At 44.4% G+C, this 21,459-nt stretch overlaps 1 protein-coding gene across 4 annotated transcripts in view; it reads right to left on the reverse strand.

Moving 5' to 3' along the window:
* The window catches only part of LOC121062421 (kinesin-like protein KIF2A), a 118,497-nt gene that overhangs the window by 60,665 nt on the left and 36,373 nt on the right, over nt 1-21,459 (reverse strand). For all 4 annotated transcript variants that reach the window (XM_040542410.1, XM_040542411.1, XM_040542412.1 and 1 more), the window contains exons 2-3: nt 12,148-12,242; nt 179-298 (exon numbers count right to left, since the gene is read on the reverse strand). In XM_040542410.1, coding sequence (XP_040398344.1) covers nt 179-298; nt 12,148-12,242 — 215 coding nt within the window. The remainder of the gene's footprint in view (nt 1-178; nt 299-12,147; nt 12,243-21,459) is intronic.

Consider the following 21,459-nt stretch of genomic DNA (forward strand, 5'->3'; position numbering starts at 1 on the left):
CCTCCCTGCCAAACCTGTTCTTAGAAAGTTTTTAGAAACCCCTTTTTACCTATGATGAATGGGGAACACATTTATCAAGTAGCTCCACAGACAAAAATTAGATTTAAAAATTAAAACATAACAAAATTATACGATTCCTGTAAGTTTAATATGAATGTGTTACATAGGTACTACCAACCTTCACAATTCTATTTACTTTGGCTAATGGAGTAGGTGGTGGTGGTGTCTCTGGACTAGGTTCAGTATCATCGTCAGGTGCAAGATCTGGATTAAGTGAAAATATGCTCTCCAGGTCAATCTGTTTAAAAGAATATAAAAAGATGAGTCTAAGAACAAATTCATCCTCTCAATTTCTGCTGTTATGTTTGAGTATAAACAATAAATACATTTAGTGTTTTTACCTCACAACTGGTTATTTCTATAACCTGATGTTATAGTTTAACACAACAGGCAACTGAGGACCATAGAGCACTTCGCTCACTCCCTGCCAGTGGGATGGGGTAGAAAATCAAAAAAAAAAGGGTTGAGACATAGACAATTTAATAAGACAGGAAAAACAGTAAAATAAATAATAATTATATACATATATATATATATAAAAGAAGTGATGCACAATGCAATAGCTCACCACAGGCCACTGATGCCCAGCAAGTCCCTGAACAACAGTAGCTCCAGTCCCAACCCCAGCCACATCCCCTAGTTTTATTCTTCCAGTTTTTATCATTCCACTTGATGTCATATGGTATGGAATATCCCTTTGGCCAGTTTGGGTCAGCTGTCCTGGTTCTGTCCCCTCCCAGCTTTTTGTGCACCCCCAGCCTCCTCGCTGGCAGGGCAGTATGAGAAGCTGAAAAGTCTTTGGCTTAGTGTAAGCACTTCTCTGCAACAACTAAAACATCAGCGTGTTCTCAATATGAATTTTCTCCTAAATAAAAAAAAACAGCAAGATACCAGCCACTATAAAGAAAATTAACTCTATCCTAACCAAAACCAGGACAATACCCACCCTTTATTGCATACGATTTATGTCAGGCTCGGGTCCCAAACTTTCCAGTACATCCCAATTAATCACCACAACCTTTCCTGTCTTCTGATATATACACACAGATATCATTCCCTTGGTGTATGGGTCATCCCTCTAAAATGTCCGTTGACTTTGTTTAGTCCATGAGTTTGGGTTCCATCTGTCATAGCAGTCCATCAGGGCAGGAGAGATGATGAATGGTGTTGGATTGGTCCATGAAGAGGCCAGCTCTGGTTCCAATACTGTTGCGCTTGTCCAGTTCTATCACCACTGCAATTTGCTTGGTTCCATCAAAATTCATTTGTCATTATCTGGGTGACTCTTACTGTGATACTATTAATATGGCATACACCAACCATAGCAGTGATGACATGCAGTATCATATATCAATTAACCTCATATGATTCAAATCATGGGCTATTCTCACCCAACATTAAATCCCCTTGAGATACACATCGGACTTCCCCATCGTTCCACATTATCCATCAAATGCACCCAGGTCCCTGAGCAAAAGCAGTCCCACCGATGGGTTTGTCTTTGCTGAGGCAGGAGTAGCCCAGACTGTCTTACCCAACATGTTTCTTACGTGCACTACAGGAACTTTATCCCCTTCTACAGTACGTAACAGGTTTGATTGGGCAGGTCCGGCTTGGTTGGCAGTGTTGACTAACCAGGTGGCCTTTGCCAAATGTGTATCCCAATTTTTGAATGTTCCAACACCCATGGCTCTCAGCATAGTCTTTAACAGTCCATTATAGCGCTCGATTTTCCTGGAAGCTGGTGCATGATAGGGGACGTGACACACCCACTCAATACCATGTTCTTTAGTCCAAGTGTCTATGAGGTTGTTTTGGACATGAGTCCCATTGTCTGACTCAATTGTTCCTGGGGTGCCGTGTTGCCATAAGACTTGTTTTTCAAAGCCCAGGATAGTGTTGTGGGCAATGGCATGGGGCACAGGATATGTTTCCAGCCATCCGGTGGTTGCTTCCACCATTGTAAGCACATGGCGCTTGCCAATGCGGGTTTGTGGGAGTGTGATATAATAAATCTGCCATGCCTCCCCATATTTATATTTCAGCCATCGTCCTCCATACCAAAGAGGCTTTAACCTCTTGACTTGCTTGATTGCAGCACATGTTTCACAATCATGAATAACCTGTGCTATAGTGTCCATGGTCAGGTCCACCCCTCGGTCACGAGCCCATCTGTATGTTGCATCTCTACCTTGATGGCCTGAGGTGTCATGGGCCCATCGGGCTATAAATAATTCACCTTTATGTTGCCAGTCCAGGTCCACCTGAGCCACTTCAATCTTAGCAGCCTGATCGACCTGCTGGTTATTTTGATGGTCTTCAGTGGCCGGACTCTTGGGTACGTGAGCATCTACATGGCATACTTTTACAACCAGGTTCTCTACCCGGGCAGCAATATCTTGCCACAATGCAGCAGCCCAGATGGGTTTGTCTCTGCAGTGCCAGTTGCTCTACTTCCATTGCTGTAACCACCCCCACAGGGCATTTGCTGCCATTCATGAATCAATATAGAGAGCACTGGCTACTTTTCCCATTCAGCAATATCTAAAGCCAACTGGATGGCCTTCACTTCTGCAAATTGGCTCAATTCACCTTCTCCTTCAGCAGTTTCTGTAACTTGTGTAGGACTCCATACAGCAACCTACCACCAATGATGCTTTCCCACAATATGACAGGACCCATCAGTGAACAGGGCATATTGCTTCTCATCTTCTGCTAGTTTACTATACAGTGAGGCCTCTTCAGAACACGTCACCTCCTTCTCTAGTAATATTCCAAAGTCCCTGACTTCGGGACAGTCCATGATCACTTCCAAGATTCCTGGGTGACTGAGATTTCCTATTTGAGCCTGTTATGTGATAGGTATGACACCCTTACTCCACATAGCATCAGTTGCATGATGTGTAGAGTGGACCCTCCCTTTGAAAGTCCTGCCCAGCACCAGCAGTTGGGGTGACAAGAAAGCTTGTGTTTCCTTTTTGAAACTTTGCAGAGACATAGCTGTTATTTTTTTGATCACATCCATTGGAATCTGACAACTTCAGTCTTGCCATTTTATTCCTAGAAACTGTATCTCCTGTGCAGGTCCTTTGACCTTACTCTGTTTAATGGCAAAATCAGCTTTCAGGAGAATTGGATTATTTTCTTCCCTTTCTCAAAAATTTCTGCCATGTTGCCCCACACAATCATGTCATTAATGTACTTCAGGTGTTCCAGAGCTTTCCCCTGTTCCAGTGCAGCTTTCCCCTGTTCCAGTCTGGATCAGTCCATGGCAAATGGTAGGGCCATGTTTCTAGCCCCAGGGCAGTCGATTCCAGGTGTACTAGACTCCCCTCCAAGTGAAAGGAAACTGTGGCCTGCACTCTGCTGCTAAAGGGATGGAGAAAAATGCATTAGCGATATCAGTTGTGGCATACCACTTGGCTGCCTTTGACTCTAGTTCGTATTGAAGTTCTAGCATGTCCGGCACTGCAGCACTCAACGGTGGCGTGACTTCGTTCAGGCCACGATAGTCCACTGTTAGTCTCCACTCTCCGTTAGACTTTCACTCTGGCCATATGGAACCATTAAAGGGTGAATGAGTCTTGCTGATCACTCCTTGGCTCTCCAGCCGATGAACCAACTCATGGATGGGAATCAGGGAGTCTCTGTTGGTATGATATTGCCGTCAGTGCACCATTGTGGTAGCAATTTGCACCTGCTGTTCTTCAACCCTCAGCAATCCTACAGCAGAAGGGTCTTCTGAGAGACCAGGCAGGGTAGACATCTGCTTAATCTTTGTGCTCAAGGAAGCTATGCCAAAAGCCCACCGGTACCCTTTTGGATCCTTGAAGTACCCTCTCTTGAGGTAGTCTATGCCAAGGATGCACGGAGCTTCCGGGTCAGTCACAATGGGGTGCTTTTGCCACTCATTCCCAGTTAGGCTCACTTTGGCCTCCAATACAGTTAACTGTTGGGATCTCCCTGTGTGGAATAATTGCCTGCGGTGACTTAGAAATTAACTTATAATACCAAAACACACCTCCATCCCAAAGTCTACCCGCTTATGGGGATTGACAGGGTGGTAACAGAATTGGAAGAAAGAGGCATTATTAAAAGGACCTATTCACCCTACAATTCACTAGTGTGGCCAGTAAAGAAACCAACCAGGCAATGGCATTTTACAGTAGATTACAGTTAAATGCTAATACCACACCTTTGACTGCCACATTTCCAAACATGGCAGAAATAGTGACATTGATACAAGGCACTGCCCATCCTTGGATGGCTGCCTTAGATGTTAAAGATATGTTCTTCATGATTCTTCTCCTTGAACAGGATAAAGCACAGTTTGCTTTCACATGGAAAGGGATCCAGTATACTTTTAATAGGCTTCTTCAAGGATATAAACATTCCCCCACAATTGCTCACAATGCTTTTGATAAAATCTTAGCAGAGATTCCTGTTTCACATCCTGATAGGGGGAAAAAGTCAGGAAAGTGTAAGACACAGTGGAAAACATTCAGAGAACACTGCTCAACTAAACCCCTATGCATGGGAAGCCAAAGATTGTTCAGGAAAAGTACACCGGATTAGCACCCGGTGGATCTCACCCTCCTTTTAATCCTGCCGGTTGAATACAACCAAGCATATTTTATTTCTTTTTGTGTTCACAGGAATCCTGAGTGAACTGCATGTGGACAGCTGGAGAATCACAAATCAGCAGTTTGAATTGATAAAACTATTCTTCACCCTGATCTTAATGCACTCCCTTTGATGTGTAGCCAGAAAGACCCAGAATGGCCATGGTCCCAAGCCATGTTAAATACACTGGAATTATGGGAACACATGCTGTCAGGGAAAACTTAAACTTGGTTACTGTGGTTGTGCATGGAGCTGAGGTGTTTCACTGTGACATCTCATAATGACCCTTGGAACCATGCATTGTCACAATATAGTGCAAGTGTTGGAACATCTCAAAACAAAAAGGACCTAAATCTCACTACTTCAGTTTTAGATGGAAACAAAATATTTTCAAAAGATGAATGGAGTTGGAATGATTCTCTTTGGATGGCTGATCTTCAAGCCACTTCAGGCCAGACAATACAAATCAGTTGCCAAATAACTAATGGGTCTACTTACAACAGGCTGACTGAAATTAAGACAATTTATGCTGATTCTTCCAGACCCAAAAATTATAGTACCGATTGTAACAAAATAACTGAACCAAATTCCGATTGCTGGCACAATTTTACTTTCACCAAACCTATAATCGTGTACCGTCTTTGGGGTTACAGAGGCACCAAATTACTATTTGAATTTATGATTGATACAGCAACATCTGTGTCAACTGCAAACGATAAGAAACCTCTGCCCCCACAGATGTTTGAAATTATACCAACTCCGGCTCCCATTAGTCTAACTCCTTCCATCTTCAACACAGGTCCTTACCTAATTAAAAATGTGGGACAACAACAAGTTCTCTTTAACCCTAGCTGGTCTCTAAAAAGGGTAGAGCTAGTACTGTGCATTAATATCTCAGAAATCAACTCAAGATGTACCACCTTTTTGCGAACTGCCTACACCAGCTGGTTATCAGGGTTACATGGATGTTCTCTAAAACAATCTCAGAACATGCCATGAGATGCCACTGGATTATTGGGAACAGGATTAGGTATATTAAATAGCATTGATGCCGAGGTCCTAATGAGTAGAATAACTGCTACTACAGACGACCTAAGGAAATTGGAACGACCGATAAAATCACCCTTATTGGCCTTAGGAGCAAGCCAATGGCTCCTATCAGACATTTTACCCCATTGGGAACAAATTGAAGAAAATGATCATCAATTAATTGTAAAGGCCCTCGGAAAAACCCAAGGTGATACTTCCCTTGCCTTGAGTTGTATCCAAGTGCAGTTATGGATACAGTCTGTAGCAGCAGCTATTATTAGAGAGGGAGGAACCTTACCCATTGAAATTTGAAAATTCATAGAATCATAGAATGGCGGCTTGGGTTGGAAAGGACCTCAAAGATCATCTATTTCCAACCCCCCTGCGATAGGCAGGGATGCCACCCACTAGATCAGGTTGCTCTGATTTATTGGTTTGGGATAACGCTTCAGAATTTGAAAAGGAGTTTCAAGCATGGTGGCAATTAGTCAACTTTACCTACTATGCAGAAAGTGATAAAATTATTGCCTTTATACTTACCATAAGCAATGCCACAGTATACAATATATATCCAATTATTGCATTAGGACTCAATCATAATGAAACTATACTCTATCCTAAGGAGCATAAAGTATGGGCCTATCAAAAGGGAGGAAAGTGGCAGATGATTGATGTAAATGCATGTATTATGTGCAAACAAAAAGGCTTAATTTGTGAAAGTAACACGCTCGAAGCCCAAGACATTTGTCTTGACACTGAACAAAATATTTGTCACTTTGAGATATATCCCAATGAAACCCCTGAAACTGTACTTGTATATATTGGGAAAGGCTGTGCTTGCATGAGAACCCATTGTGATTCTATAGTCATAGATAATACTACTGTAGATACAAGTAATCACTCGAATGTTTGTGTTTATAACTTTGCCAAAAATCTAGATGTGATTTTAGTTACTCAGCTTCCATCACCTCTTACCAACTTATTACATCCAGTTATACTCTACTTCATGACCTGCTGCCTACCCCTACTGGTATGAATGTTACACTGGTGAAGAAACTACTACAACATGAAAATTTGAAACAGCTGCTGAAACGTGCAGGAAAATGAACAAAAGACTCTGATTACTGTCCATCATGATATAGAAGAAGTACATCAAGTGTTGGAAGGAGTAAAGGATGAAAAACACTGTTGGTGGGACACTGTTTTGATGATTGCCAACTGCCACAGGAATCTTCAACAAGATGCTTCACCCTGTTTTTGTTTTATTAATACTCACTGTATTGTGTTTCATATTGACAATCTCCCTGTATGTCAAACTTTGGATTATTATGAAACGTATGTTTCATGTAGTATCCCTACAAGATGTACATATACTCGATAATCCTAATCACAAGGACATATGTGATACACCCGATACATTCCAAATGTCCTGAATCTTGAGTGACTATAGTCACAGGGTGGATGGTATGGAATAATTGCCTGAGGTGACTTAGAAATTAACTTATATTATAATACCAAAACACACCTCCATCCCAAAGGCTACCCGCCTCCAAGGTGTAACAATGCCTCACTGAGCTTGCGCTTTAATTTTTTCTAGTCTATACCTTTAAAAACAAAGCAAGAAGATTTCGCACCAATCATAACAAATGTATGTGTGACTAGAATCATTGAAGCTCCACCTAAAAGATAGAAAATTATATAAAGTAGCTTAAGGGAGAGAAGATGTTAGGGAAGATACCCTCGCGAAAGATACCTTCTGACTTCTGGGATCAGTCAACAGGCTGAGCCTGTCTTCCCCTCCACTGGAATGCATTTGGGTAAGATTCGAATGCTTGGTTATGCCAAGTGCCTCCCTGGGAAACTTAGAAATCTCTATAGAGTCTCTTTATATCTTTTAACGCATTTGTAGCCAGGCTGTTACTCATAATTTTGGGATTTGCACATGCTTTACAGACAGTGAATTTATCACCAGCAATCCGAAGAACCTGTGAACATGTTGCTTTAATAAATTGCACAACTCATTAATCTAGCTGTGGTAATTCTCATTGAATGCGACCAAACTCTTTAAGTGTGGCCGTGGTAGTTCATGGAACACGACTATACTGAGGGTATATTATGTTATTTGTGCATCTGTAATCATAGAATCGTAGAACCGTAGAATCAGAGAATATCCTGAGTTGGAAGGGACCCATAAGGATCATCGAGTCCAAATCCTGGCACCACACAGGTCTACCCAAAAATCTAGACCATATGACTAAGAGCACAGTCCAAATACTTCTTAAACTCCAACAGGCTTGGTGCCGTAACTACGTCCCTGGGGAGCCTGTTCCAGTGCGCGACCACCCTCTTGGTGAAGAACCTCTTCCTGATATCCAGCCTGAACCTCCCCTGTCACAGCTTGACTCCATTCCCTTGGGTCCTATCACTGGTCACTACAGAGAACAGATCGGGGCCTGCCCCTCCACTCCCCCTCGCGAGGAAGCTGTAGACTGCGATGAGGTCCCCCCTCAGCCTCCTCTTTTCCAGGCTGAACAGGCCAAGTGACCTCAGCCGCTCCTCATACGTCTTCCCCTCTAGGCCCTTCACCATCTTTGTAGCCCTTCTCTGGACATTCTCCAATAGTTTCACACTCTTTTTGTACTGTGGTGCCCAAAACTGCACACAGTACTCGAGATGAGGCTGCACCAGCACAGAGTAGAGCGGGACAAACACCTCCCTTGACCGACTAGCAATGCCATGCTTGATGCATCCCAGGATACGGTTGGCCCTCCTGGCTGCCAGGGCACACTGCTGGCTCATATTCAGCTTGCTATCAACCACAACCCCCAGATCCCTCTCTGCGGGGCTGCTCTCCAGCGTCTCATCGCCCAGTCTGTACATATAGCCAGGGCTGCCCCATCCCAGGTGCAGGACCCCGCACTTGCTCTTGTTAAACTTGATGTGGTTGGTGATAGCCCAGCTCTCCAATCTGTCCAGATCTCTCTAGTGTCATAATCAAATTTGGTCAAAGCACCTTCTAGTCCTACATCCAAATCATTTATAAAGACATTGAAGAGAACTGGACATAAAATGGAGACTTGGGGGACCCCACTGGTGACTGGCCACCAACCTGATGCAGACCCATTTACCACAACCCTTTGAGCCCTGCCTGTCAGCCAATTGCTCACCCATCGTAGGATGCTTTTGTTTAGCTGTATGCTGGACATTTTGTCCAGTAGGATCCTATGGGAAACTGTGTCAAAAGCCTTGCTGAAATCCAAAAAGAACACATCAGCTGGTTTCCCTTGATCGACTAGATGGGTGACTTTATCATAAAAGGAAATCAAACAGGACCTACCCCTCGTGAACCCATGTTGGCTGGGACCAATGGCTAAATTGTCCCCCAGGTGCGCTTCAGTAACTTCAAGGATCACCTTTTCCATAGTTTTACCAGGCACTGATGTGAGACTGACAGGCCTGTAGCTGTCAGGGTCCTCTTTCTTGCCCTTTCTTGAAAATTGGTACCACATTTGCCAGCTTCCAGTCTAATGGGATCTCTCCAGATTCCCAAGACCTTTGAAAAATAATTGAGAGAGGTCCCACGATGATGTCAGCCAGCTCTCTGAACACTCCGGGATGAATCCCATCCGGACCCATGGACTTGTATGGATCTAGGTGGAGCAGCAAATCCCACACACATTCAGGGTTGGCTGGGAGTTTGTCATTCCCACCGTCACGGTCCTCCAGCTCAGGGTACCCAGGGTCCCGAAGCCCATCATCGGCGTTGAAGACGGAGGCAAAGATGGCATTAAACTTCTCTGCTTTGCCTATGTCCTTGTTTGTGAGGTGACCATCCCCATCAAGTAGTGGACCTATGTTATCTCTGGTCCTCCTTTTTCTAGTCACATATTTTAAAAAAAACTTTTTATTTTCTCCCACAGATAGTTCATGATAGATCATGATAGTTCAGTACACTGAACGCGACCGGACTTATAACGACAAATTAGGCATCAATCTCAATTACTTTAACCTTTAACACAACACCCTGTCACCCCGGAAATACAGATGGGTTCTGCCCCTTTATAGCTTGATGGCATTACAGTAGACTGTACGCCGGCGTTCACTAGAGTCTTATACTCCAGTGAGTCCAATGTGCCAGGCCATCGAATCCACACAGTCCAATAAACCCAGTTGTCACTTTCCAGAGGTGACAATCGTGATAAATACCTGCCCATATCCTCCCACACACCTTGCCACCCATAACCATCATGCCTCAGGGCAGATCTCTGGGTGGAATTTTTAAATAGTTGGCTAACCTTAAACAAATCTGGAAACACATGTAGGAGACATAGTAATAGGATCGTGCTAGTTTGAACATCCCAAGAATATGAAAAATTTTCAAAAACTATTTCAACTAGCCTGGAGTAAAGGGTGTACTTGTTAATAGTTTCCATAGTAAGGTTCCTGAAGTGCAAGAATGATGGTCATACTGCGTACAAATACTGGATTACGTTCACAGTTGGTGTAATATGAGCACATGCTATATACAAACTGGCAAAATCATAAACAAACTCAGGCCATCCTACAAAGATGATAAATAACAAGAAAAACAACCTTTCAAGGTTGTTCACATAAAACAACATTGTAAGCAAATAAATCTACATTATGACTGGCAACTATTAAACTCATATAATGCTTATAACAAATCTTGTTTTAACACTCTCTGGTTAGATCTGTCATTATTTCAACTCTTTGTGCCCCACGTTGGGTGCCAAAAAGGACTGGTGTGGTATAACCTGGCAGGCAGCTGAGCACCACACAGCTGTTCTCTCACTCTCCAGGTGGGATTGGGGAGAGAACTGGGGAAAAAAAGAAAAAAAGAGGTAGAACTTTGGGGTTGAGATAAAGACAGTTTAATAGGATAGAAAAGAAAGGGAAATTAAATAATAATATTATTAAAATATGCCAGTCCCCAAGCAGTGGCAGCTCCCTCCCCAACCCCAGCAGCGGTCCCCCCATTTTTTTATTTTTCTGCATGATGTCAGATGGTATGGAATATCCCTTTGGCCAATTTGGGTCAGCTGTCCTGGGTCCGTCCCCTCCCAGCTCCTGTTGCAACCCCAGCCTCCTCACTGGCAGGGCAGTATGAGAAGCTGAAAAGTCCTTGACTTAGTGTAAGCACTGCTCAGCAACAACTAAAACATCAGTGTGCTATCAACATTATTTTTCTCTAAATCCAAAACACAGCAACATACCAGACACTATGAAGAAAATTTATTCTAAGCCAAAACCAGGACACCTGAAGCAGCTTAAGCATTAGTCGTTGTCTTAGTTGAAACACACACCCTTCAGAAAATGGATGAATTGAATTTAAAATGACCAAAAAATATTCATAATTCTGTAGAATTCTGTAGAGTGATTGATTTAAAACAAAAGTAGTCGGTTTTACTGTAGAAAATTGACAATTACTACAGAGTATGAAAGACATTCTATAGCATAAAGAGATCTCAATTATTTGATATTTCCCTGACAGTGCAAAAGAAACAGATAAATTACATCCACCCAAAAAATAAAAGCACAGTTGAAACCATATTAAATATATTGCCCTGTTGTTTTTTCTTCTGTGTTCCTCATTCAAAATGCCATAAAATGTAGGGCAAAAGTAAAAAAATACTCAAAAATAACAATCTTCAGATCTATTGAAACTTAGTTTCCTAAATATCTTAAATAGCTTTGATTTCTAGACTGCCGTTTCCCCTGGATGGACCTTTCAAAGACCTCACTACTGTATGGATTCTGTGTGCTCAGAGGGATAAGCTGAGCTGATGAGATCACCAGGATATTTTCACTTTTTTTTTCCTGTGTTTTTATAAAACTGGTGAGGTGTAATTACTTCTTGAGATGCTTCTCCAAATCTCAGCTTAAAGAGGCTAACATGGTCCAAAACTTCCAGGAAGAAGGGATAGCAAAGCATAACTGAGACACACAGAGACACAGTTTCTCAAAGAAAACAACACTGGAAAATTATTGCCACAAGTAAATAAATAAATAAGCTAGTACTTGAATTCCTCAATAAAACAAACACAAAAGGATTTCTAATTAGCTCTCCTGATAGTTTCCTCTCTGAACTCCAAGTCATTCTCCCTCGCAAAAATTTGATTTTTCTACTTGTAAAAAGGGGATAACAAGGTCAGCCTTTGTAATCTAGTTCAAAATCAATAGATGAAAAGCACTATTTATAAGCTATGATATAGAGCTCAGAAAGGCAAATTTAATACAACAGAAGACAATGCTTGCCCAACAGCTCCTATTCCAAATAGTCTGTAAACAAAGAATCATGAAGTAAATTAAGATTTATATTATCTCTTTGTTTCTAGTTCAAATTCCAAAGCAACGTTCATGTAGACTGCACTTTCTTTTTTAAATAAAAAGGTTTTAAAATAGTTAAAAGTTTACCTCTTTGCCTTTAGTATCTCCATTTTCAATCCATTCAACAGTTACACTTTGATTATCTTCATTTAGGGATGTTACCATAGCTTGGTGAATTCGGCCTAGAAAGGAAACACAAATAATTATTTATTAATTCGATGAAATTCCAGAAGTTATTTGAATTGCTGTATGCAGAGAGGCAGGAAGAAGAAGGTTAAAAAAGAAAAAGGAATAAATAAAAGATGGTTCCTGGCCACATACTGTAAACTGGCTTAGATGTGATCCATTAGCTGAGGCTCTAATGGAAGAGTGCCCAAGTGAAAAAATTCAAGAAACAGAAAATTGAGTGATATGTAAGAAAAACACCATGTGAAATCCATGCCACTTAAAAACTCTTTTTTTTTTTTGGTGAGAAGTTTTTACAACATTTCCAAGACCACTATTCTTCCATGGACATGAAAGTTTACTGTGGTGCGCTCTACAAAGGCTTTTTTGTCTCCTTTCTAGGACAATACAACATTAAATGTCCTGACATAGGAGTAAATCTCCCTAAAATTATATTCTGATATCCCCTACTTATGAACATTCGATCAGTTGGTAATTCAGATAAAACTAAATTGCCTGCAACAATAATAAAAATCATCACTTTATAACACACCACTAACACAAATTCTTAGAGTCCCATTGCTATGACTTCTCCAGTGAAAGATATTGTTGTGGTTTAGCCCGGCTGGCAGCTAAACACCACACAGCCGTTCGTTCACCCTCCCCCCTCCCTCTCTGGGATGGGGGAGAGAAACGGGAAAGTGAAGTCTGTGAGTTGAGATAAAGACAGTTTATTAAGACAGGAAAAATAATAACAATAATAATAATAATAATAATAATAGTATTAATAGTAATAATGTGTACGAAATAAGTGATGCACAATGCAATTGCTCACCACCCGTTGACCGATGCCCAGCCTATCCCCGAGCAGCCGGCCCCCCCCCCTCCACCCCGGCTAGCCACCCCTATATATTGTTCAGCATGACGTCAAATGGTATGGAATACCCCTTTGGCCAGTTTGGGTCAGCTGTCCTGGGTCTGTCCCCTCCCAGCTCCTGCTGCATCCCTAGCCTGCTCGCTAGCAGGACAGAGCGAGAAGCTGAAAAGTCCTTGGCTTGGTGTAAGCACTGCTCTACAACAATTAAAACATCAGCATGTTATCAGCGCTCTTCTCATTCTAATCCAAAACATAGCACCCTGCCAGCTACTAGGAGGAAAATTAACTCTGTCCTAGCTGAAACCAGGACAGATATCCACCCCTTATTCCATACCATTTATGTCATGCTCAGGTTACACTCTTTCCAATACCTTCTAATTAATCACCATTTTCATCTATGATATATAGCAACCATGGTAGTGATGACATACAGTATTATATGATAATTAACATAATACAATTCAACTCATGGGCTATTCTCACCCAGTATTAGGTCCCCTTGAGGTACACACCGGACCTCCCCATTCTTTTGCATTACCCACCAAGTGCATCCAGGTCCCTGAGCAAAAGCAATCCCACGAATGGGTTTGCCTTTTCCTGAGGCAGGAGTAGCCCAGACTGTCTTACCCAGCATGTTTCTTACGTGCACTACAGGAACTTTATCCCCTTCTACAGTGCGTAACAGGTTTGATTGGGCAGGTCCAGCTCGGTTGGCAGATCCTCTAGTATTGACTAACCAGGTGGCCTTTGCCAAATGTGTATCCCAATTTTTGAATGTCCCAGCACCCATTGCTTTCAGTGTAGTCTTTAACAGTCCATTGTATCGTTCAACTTTCCCGGAGGCTGGTGCATGATAGGGGATGTGATACACCCACTCAATACCATGTTCTTTGGCCCAAGTGTCTATAAGGTTGTTTCGGAAATGAGTCCCATTGTCTGACTCAATTCTTTCTGGGGTGCCATGTCGCCATAGGACTTGCTTTTCAAGGCCCAGGATAGTGTTCCGGGCGGTGGCATGGGGCACAGGATATGTTTCCAGCCATCCGGTGGTTGCTTCCACCATTGTAAGTACGTGGCGCTTGCCGTTGCGGGTTTGAGGGAGTGTGATGTAATCAATCTGCCAGGCCTCTCCATATTTGTATTTCAGCCATCGTCCTCCATACCAAAGAGGCTTTGACCGTTTGGCTTGCTTAATTGCAGCACATGTTTCACAATCATGAATAACCTGTGCTATAGTGTCCATGGTCAGGTCCACCCCTCGGTCACGAGCCCATCTGTATGTTGCATCTCTACCTTGATGGCCTGAGGTGTCATGGGCCCATCGGGCTATAAATAATTCACCTTTATGTTGCCAGTCCAGGTCCACCTGAGCCACTTCAATCTTAGCAGCCTGATCCACCTGCTGGTTGTTTTGATGTTCTTCAGTAGCCCGATTCTTGGGCACATGAGCATCTACATGGCGTACCTTTACAACCAGGTTCTCTACCCGGGCAGCAATATCTTGCCACAATGCAGCAGCCCAGATGGGTTTGCCCCGGCGTTCCCAGTTGTTCTGCTTCCATTGCTGTAACCACCCCCACAGGGCATTTGCTACCATCCATGAATCAGTATAGAGATAGAGAACTGGCCACTTTTCTCGTTCAGCAATATCTAAGGCCAGCTGAATGGCTTTCACTTCTGCAAACTGACTCGATTCACCTTCTCCCTCAGCAGCTTCTGCAACTCGTCGTGTAGGACTCCATACAGCAGCTTTCCATCTCCGATGCTTTCCCACAATACGACAGGACCCATCAGTGAACAGGGCATATTGCTTCTCATTTTCTGGTAGCTTGTTGTACAGTGGGGCTTCTTCAGCACGGACCACCTCCTCCTCTGATGATATCCCAAAGTACTTGCCTTCTGGCCAGTCCATAATCACTTCCAAGATTCCTGGGCGACTGAGGTTTCCTATTCGAGCCCGCTGAGTAATCAGTGCAACCCACTTGCTCCATGTAGCATCAGTTGCATGATGTGTAGAGGGGACCCTTCCTTTGAACATCCAACCCAGTACCGGCAGTCGGGGTGCCAGGAGGAGCTGCGCTTCAGTACCGACCACTTCCGAAGCAGATCGAACTCCCTCATATGCTGCCAATATCTCCTTTTCGGTTGGAGTGTAGCGGGCCTCAGATCCTCTGTATCCCCGACTCCAAAACCCCAGGGGTCGACCTCGAGTTTCCCCAGGTTCTTTCTGCCAGAGGCTCCAGGTGGGACCATTCTCCCCGGCTGCGGTGTAGAGCACATTCTTTACATCTGGTCCTGTTCGGACTGGCCCAAGGGCTACTGCATGAACTATTTCCTGCTTAATTTGTTCAAAGGCTTGTCGTTGCTCAGGGCCCCATTCAAAAGCATTCTTCTTACGAGTTACTTGGTAGAGCGGGTTTACAATCAGACTGTAATTTGGAATAAGCATTCTCCAAAACCCCACGACACCTAGGAAAGTTTGTGTTTCCTTTTTGCTAGTTGGTGGAGACATAGCTGTTATTTTGTTGATCACATCCATTGGGATTTGACGACGTCCATCTTGCCATTTTATTCCTAAAAACTGGATCTCTCGTGCAGGTCCTTTAACTTTATTTTGTTTTATGGCAAAACCGGCCTTCAGAAGGATTTGGACTATTTTCTTCCCTTTCTCGAAAACTTCCTCTGTAGTGTCACCCCACACAATGATGTCATCGATGTACTGCAGGTGTTCAGGAGCCTCCCCCTGCTCCAGCGCAGACTGGATCGGTCCATGGCAAATGGTAGGGCTATGTTTCCACCCCTGGGGCAGCCGATTCCAAGTATATTGGACTCCCCTCCAAGTGAAAGCAAACTGTGGCCTGCACTCTGCTGCTAGAGGGATGGAGAAAAATGCATTAGCAATATCAATTGTGGCATACCACTTGGCTGCCTTTGATTCCAGTTCGTACTGGAGTTCTAGCATGTCCGGCACTGCAGCACTCAGTGGTGGCGTGACTTCATTCAGGCCACGATAGTCCACTGTTAGTCTCCACTCACCATTAGACTTTCGCACTGGCCATATGGGACTATTAAAAGGTGAATGGGTCTTGCTGATCACTCCTTGGCTCTCCAGTTGACGAATTAGCTCGTGGATGGGAATCAGGGAGTCTCGGTTGGTGCGATATTGCCGCCGGTGCACAGTTGTGGTAGCGATTGGCACTTGCTGTTCTTCAACCCTCAGCAACCCCACAACAGAAGGGTCCTCTGAGAGACCGGGCAAGGTAGACAACTGTTTAATGTCCTCTGTCTCTAAGGCAGCTATGCCAAAAGCCCAGCGGAACCCTTTTGGGTCCTTGAAATATCCTCTTCTCAGATAGTCTATGCCAAGGATGCACGGAGCATCCGGGCCAGTCACAATACGGTGCTTTTGCCACTCATTTCCGGTTAGACTCACTTCAGCCTCCAATACAGTTAACTGCTGGGATCCCCCTGTCACGCCATAAATACAGATGGGCTCTGGCCCTTTACAGCTTGATGGCATTAGAGTACATTGTGCACCGGTGTCTACTAAAGCCTTATACTTCTGTGCGTCAGACGTGCCAGGCCATCGAATCCACACAGTCCAATAAACTTGATTGTCCCTTTCCTCCCCCTGGCTGGAGGCAGGGCCCCTCTAGTCCTGGTCAGAATCTTCGTTTCTGTGTTTAAAAGACTGCCTGCTGGAAGTTGGAGCAGCAAACTTTTCAGAGAACCCCTTTCTCCCGATTGTTTTCTTTTGCAACTCACGTACCCGTGCCTCTAGGGTCTCAGTAGATTTTCCATCCCATTTTCTCATGTCCTCTCCATGGTCACGTAGGTAAAACCACAGGGTGGCGCGGGGTGTGTACCCACCATATTGTCTTCTTTGCACGGATGCATGTTTACCCCTAATAGCCGAGACACTGGTTTGTACAGGTGGGGAAGAAAATACACTCTCTTTAAGTTGGTGGACCTCTTCAGAGAGTTTCTCCACAGCCGAGACGCAGGCCTGTAGGCAAGAGGAGAGATTTTCTTCGTACTGCCGGAGTTGTTTAGCCATTTCACCCACTGTGGGGTCTTCACCGTCTTTCCAGGTTATTATTGTCAATGAGCTGGCCCATGATGATGGTGCATTCCGTACAAACTTCCGCCACAGGGGTCGAGTACACTGGACTTCATCTGGATCTGTGGATATTTGTGCGTCGTCTAGGTCCTTATAAATTACTTCCCGTGCGGCTAATTCCCTCAGGTACTGAATTCCCTTCTCCATGGTGGTCCACTTGACTGGCAGGCATACAAGTTCTTACTTGAAGGGATACCCACCTGTTGGTCTGAGTATCCCAAGGATATTCAACATCTTGGAGAGCTACCGTAACTAGCTCGGGGGATAAGAGGGTGGTGAAGGAGGAAGGGAGAGTGAACAGGTAGGAAAAAATATCTTCCCCTGTCCCCTCCACAGATTGACTCCCTGATGAAAAAAGGCAATAGGTGTAATTGCTAATAGTTTCTGAGATATGGTTTCCGAAGTATAGAGTCGACGACAGTGCTGAGTACAAATACCAGGTTAGAGTCATGACCAGAAATCTCATCATTTCATAAGCCATCGTTACACCACACAGTACCATAACAATCTTAAACCAGGGCCCGGAAAGGATAAACAGCACGACAGGGAGCACATACAGAAAGTAACGTGCTATAAAACTCAATTTGGGAAACAGGCACAGCAGACTTGAGATTAAGGCAATCAACATTGTGACTAGCAACTATTAAGCAGGTCGAATACTTATACCAATTTTAGTTTAACACACTCTGGTCAAATCTGTCGATATCTCAACCCTTCGGGCCCCACGTTGGGCGCCAAAAGGACTGTTGTGGTTTAGCCCGGCTGGCAGCTAAACACCACACAGCCGTTCGCTCACCCTCCCCCCTCCCTCTCCGGGATGGGGGAGAGAAACGGGAAAGTGAAGTCTGTGAGTTGAGATAAAGACAGTTTATTAAGACAGGAAAAATAATAACAATAATAATAATAATAATAATAGTATTAATAGTAATAATGTGTACGAAATAAGTGATGCACAATGCAATTGCTCACCACCTGTTGACCGATGCCCAGCCTATCCCCGAGCAGCCGGCCCCCCCCTCCACCCCGGCTAGCCACCCCTATATATTGTTCAGCATGACATCAGATGGTATGGAATACCCCTTTGGCCAGTTTGGGTCAGCTGTCCTGGGTCTGTCCCCTCCCAGCTCCTGCTGCATCCCTAGCCTGCTCGCTAGCAGGACAGAGCGAGAAGCTGAAAAGTCCTTGGCTTGGTGTAAGCACTGCTCTACAACAATTAAAACATCAGCATGTTATCAGCGCTCTTCTCATCCTAATCCAAAACATAGCACCCTGCCAGCTACTAGGAGGAAAATTAACTCTGTCCTAGCTGAAACCAGGACACTAGGACAGTGGGCACCTCCAGTATTTTAAAACGTCACCCGTTAACAAGTGCTGAGTCCTGAAAAACTAGTAAAATGTTTGGAGAAAGTATGCTGTCACACTCTAGAATGCAATTCCAGAGAGACACAAATCACTGCAGCATGCTGGGGCCTGACCCATGCCTACTGAGCCTTGTTCTACACTGTTCATCAACCTCAAGGGGAAGAGCAGGTCTCTGGATCTGACAAGAAAGCGACAGGCCCTGTGTCCATCCCAATCCCTACGACAGGCACTGCAGCTAGACCAGTGCTGGTATCAGTTGTTGCTATACACAAGAAGAAACAATGGATGCAAAAGTCAGATTGTTTAGTAAGGGAGGAAACTCCTACTGAGAAGGGGAAGGAGGAAGAAGATGAAAAGGCAGGTTATTCTGAAGCAGGGCCATCAAGGGAACAGGAGGAGTAAGAGGAATATCTCATAAACACTGCAGTTACCACCTGATCCTTATATCCCAGAATGAGCTGCAAGATATGTGAAAAGATTTCAGAAGTAGTGGGGTCGATTTCAGCTGAAAACAGGGCCAGTAACCTCAAATTAGGGATTCCAAGCAGCTGGGATCCCTCTCTAGGGGAGGGGGCATTGAGAAAATGATGGGAAAAGAGGCACGAGCCCTCAGCCTCTAGAGGCGACTCTTGTCATGCGTGAAGGAAAGGTATCCCTTCAAGGAAGATATTATATGTCAGCCAGGCAAGCGGACTACTGTGGAGAGTGGTGTCCAGTACCTGAGGGAATTAGCTGTGCTGGAGGTGATTTAAGATGACCTAGACAATGTAAGAATTAAAGTTGTGTTTTTGCAGTGGAAAATTCCACTAACCTTGCATATTTAAAAGTGATTGCGCAGACATAACAGTGGGGGGAATGTTAAGCGGATAAGGGGACAGTGGAAGGTCCTACTGTCCCAAAATAAGGAGGATGGCTAAGAAAAACGTGGATTGTTACCTCAGACCCCACCGTTGGAAGTCCCGATCCATCCGTGCCAAGCAGGAGATTGGGTTCTGATATGAACATGGAGGGAACTGAAGTTACCTGAATGGGACAGACCATTCCAAGTACTCCTGACTGCTGAGATGAACAGGTGAGAAAGGGTGGACTCATTACACCCAGGTGAAGGCATCAGTTGACCCTGAGACGCTCACCTGAACATGAGCCGGCAGTGTGCCCAGGTGGCCAAGAAGGCCAAGGGCATCCTGGCTTGTATCAGGAATAGTGTAGCCAGCAGGACCAGGGAGGTGATCGTCCCCCTGTACTCTGCTCTGGTGAGGCCACACCTTGAGTAATGTGTTCAGCTTTGGGCCCCTCAGTACAAGAAAGACATTGAGGCCCTGGAGCATGTCCAGAGAAGTGCTATGAAGCTGGTGAAGGGTCTGGAACACAAGTCTTATGAGGAGCGGCTGAAGGAACTGTTTTTTTTTTTTTTTAGTCTGGAGAAGAGGAGGCTCAGGGGAGACCTTATTGCTCTCTACTACTACCTGAAAGGAAGTTGTGGGGAGCTGGGGATCGGCCTCTTCTCACAGATAACCAACGATAGGACTAGAGGAAATGGCCTCAAGTTGCACCAGGGGAGGTTTAGTTTGGAAATTAGGAGCCATTTCTTCTCGGAAAGAGTAGTCAGGCATTGGAATGGGTTGCCCAGGGAGGTGGTGGAGTCGCCATCCCTGGGGGTGTTCAAGGAATGGTTGGACATGGTGCTTAGGTGCATGATTTAGTGTGTGACATTGGTAGTAGGGTGATGGTTGGACCAGATGATCTCGGAGGTCTTTTCCAACCTTAATGATTCTATGATTCTATAGGAGAACCATTACAATTAAAAATTAGGAGGAGGTGTGAATCATGGTTGTAAACTAACCTTTAACTTCTCCTTAGGAAAAAATAATGAATATCACATGTAATTGGGGAAAAGAGTCAGATTACACAGAATTAGAGTGTCCCCAGGGGATTCTGGTTTTTATATTAGTATGTATATCATTCTTCGTAGTGATGGTGATTTGGAAACCCAGAATTTGAAGACAAGCTGGGGGGGGGGGGGTACATAATCGCCACCAGAAGTGTGGTGCTGATTGGGAAAAACCTTAAAGTATAGAGAATGGGCACTGAGATACGTAAGGAAAACCCTAATTTCAGGACTAGACTTAATCAGTATTGCCGGTTTTGGTGAACTGGGCGATGGCCTTATGGCCCAGTAAAGGGATATGAAAATTTTTATGAAGAAATCCCCCCCAGGAGCTTTTGCTTCTTTGTAGCCTTCATGTTCTTGAATCATTAAAGATAATGTATTCCAAACTTATACTAGTAATACCTGCCCTCTATGGATTGGTGATAGGATGGGGAGAAAGTCAGCATCTTCAATGAATCCAGAACATTTCTCGAGTCTCGCCAGGAGAGCTGGGCAATCACCAACTGCATGAATTTTAACAAGAGCAAGTGCCGTGTCCTGCACCTGCACCAGGTCCTGTTGGGACGGGGCAAACCTGGCTATACGTACAGACTGGGCGACGAGACGCTGGAGAGCAGCCCCGCAGAAAGGGATCTGGGGGTTGTGGTTGATAGCAAGCTGAATATGAGCCAGCAGTGTGCCCTGGCAGCCAGGAGGGCCAACCGTATCCTGGGATGCATCAAGCACGGCATCGCTAGTCGGTCGAGGGAAGTGATTGTCCCGCTCTACTCTGCGCTGGTGCAGCCTCACCTCGAGTACTGTGTGCAGTTTTGGGCACCACAGTACAAAAAGAGTGTGAAACTATTGGAGAGTGTCCATAGAAGGGCTACAAAGATGGTGAAGGGCCTAGAGGGGAAGACGTATGAGGAGCGGCTGAGGTCACTTGGCCTGTTCAGCCTGGAAAAGAGGAGGCTGAGGGGAGATCTCATCGCAGTCTACAGCTTC

This window comes from Cygnus olor, chromosome W (assembly GCF_009769625.2).
Source record: "Cygnus olor isolate bCygOlo1 chromosome W, bCygOlo1.pri.v2, whole genome shotgun sequence".
Lineage (NCBI taxonomy): Eukaryota > Metazoa > Chordata > Aves > Anseriformes > Anatidae > Cygnus > Cygnus olor.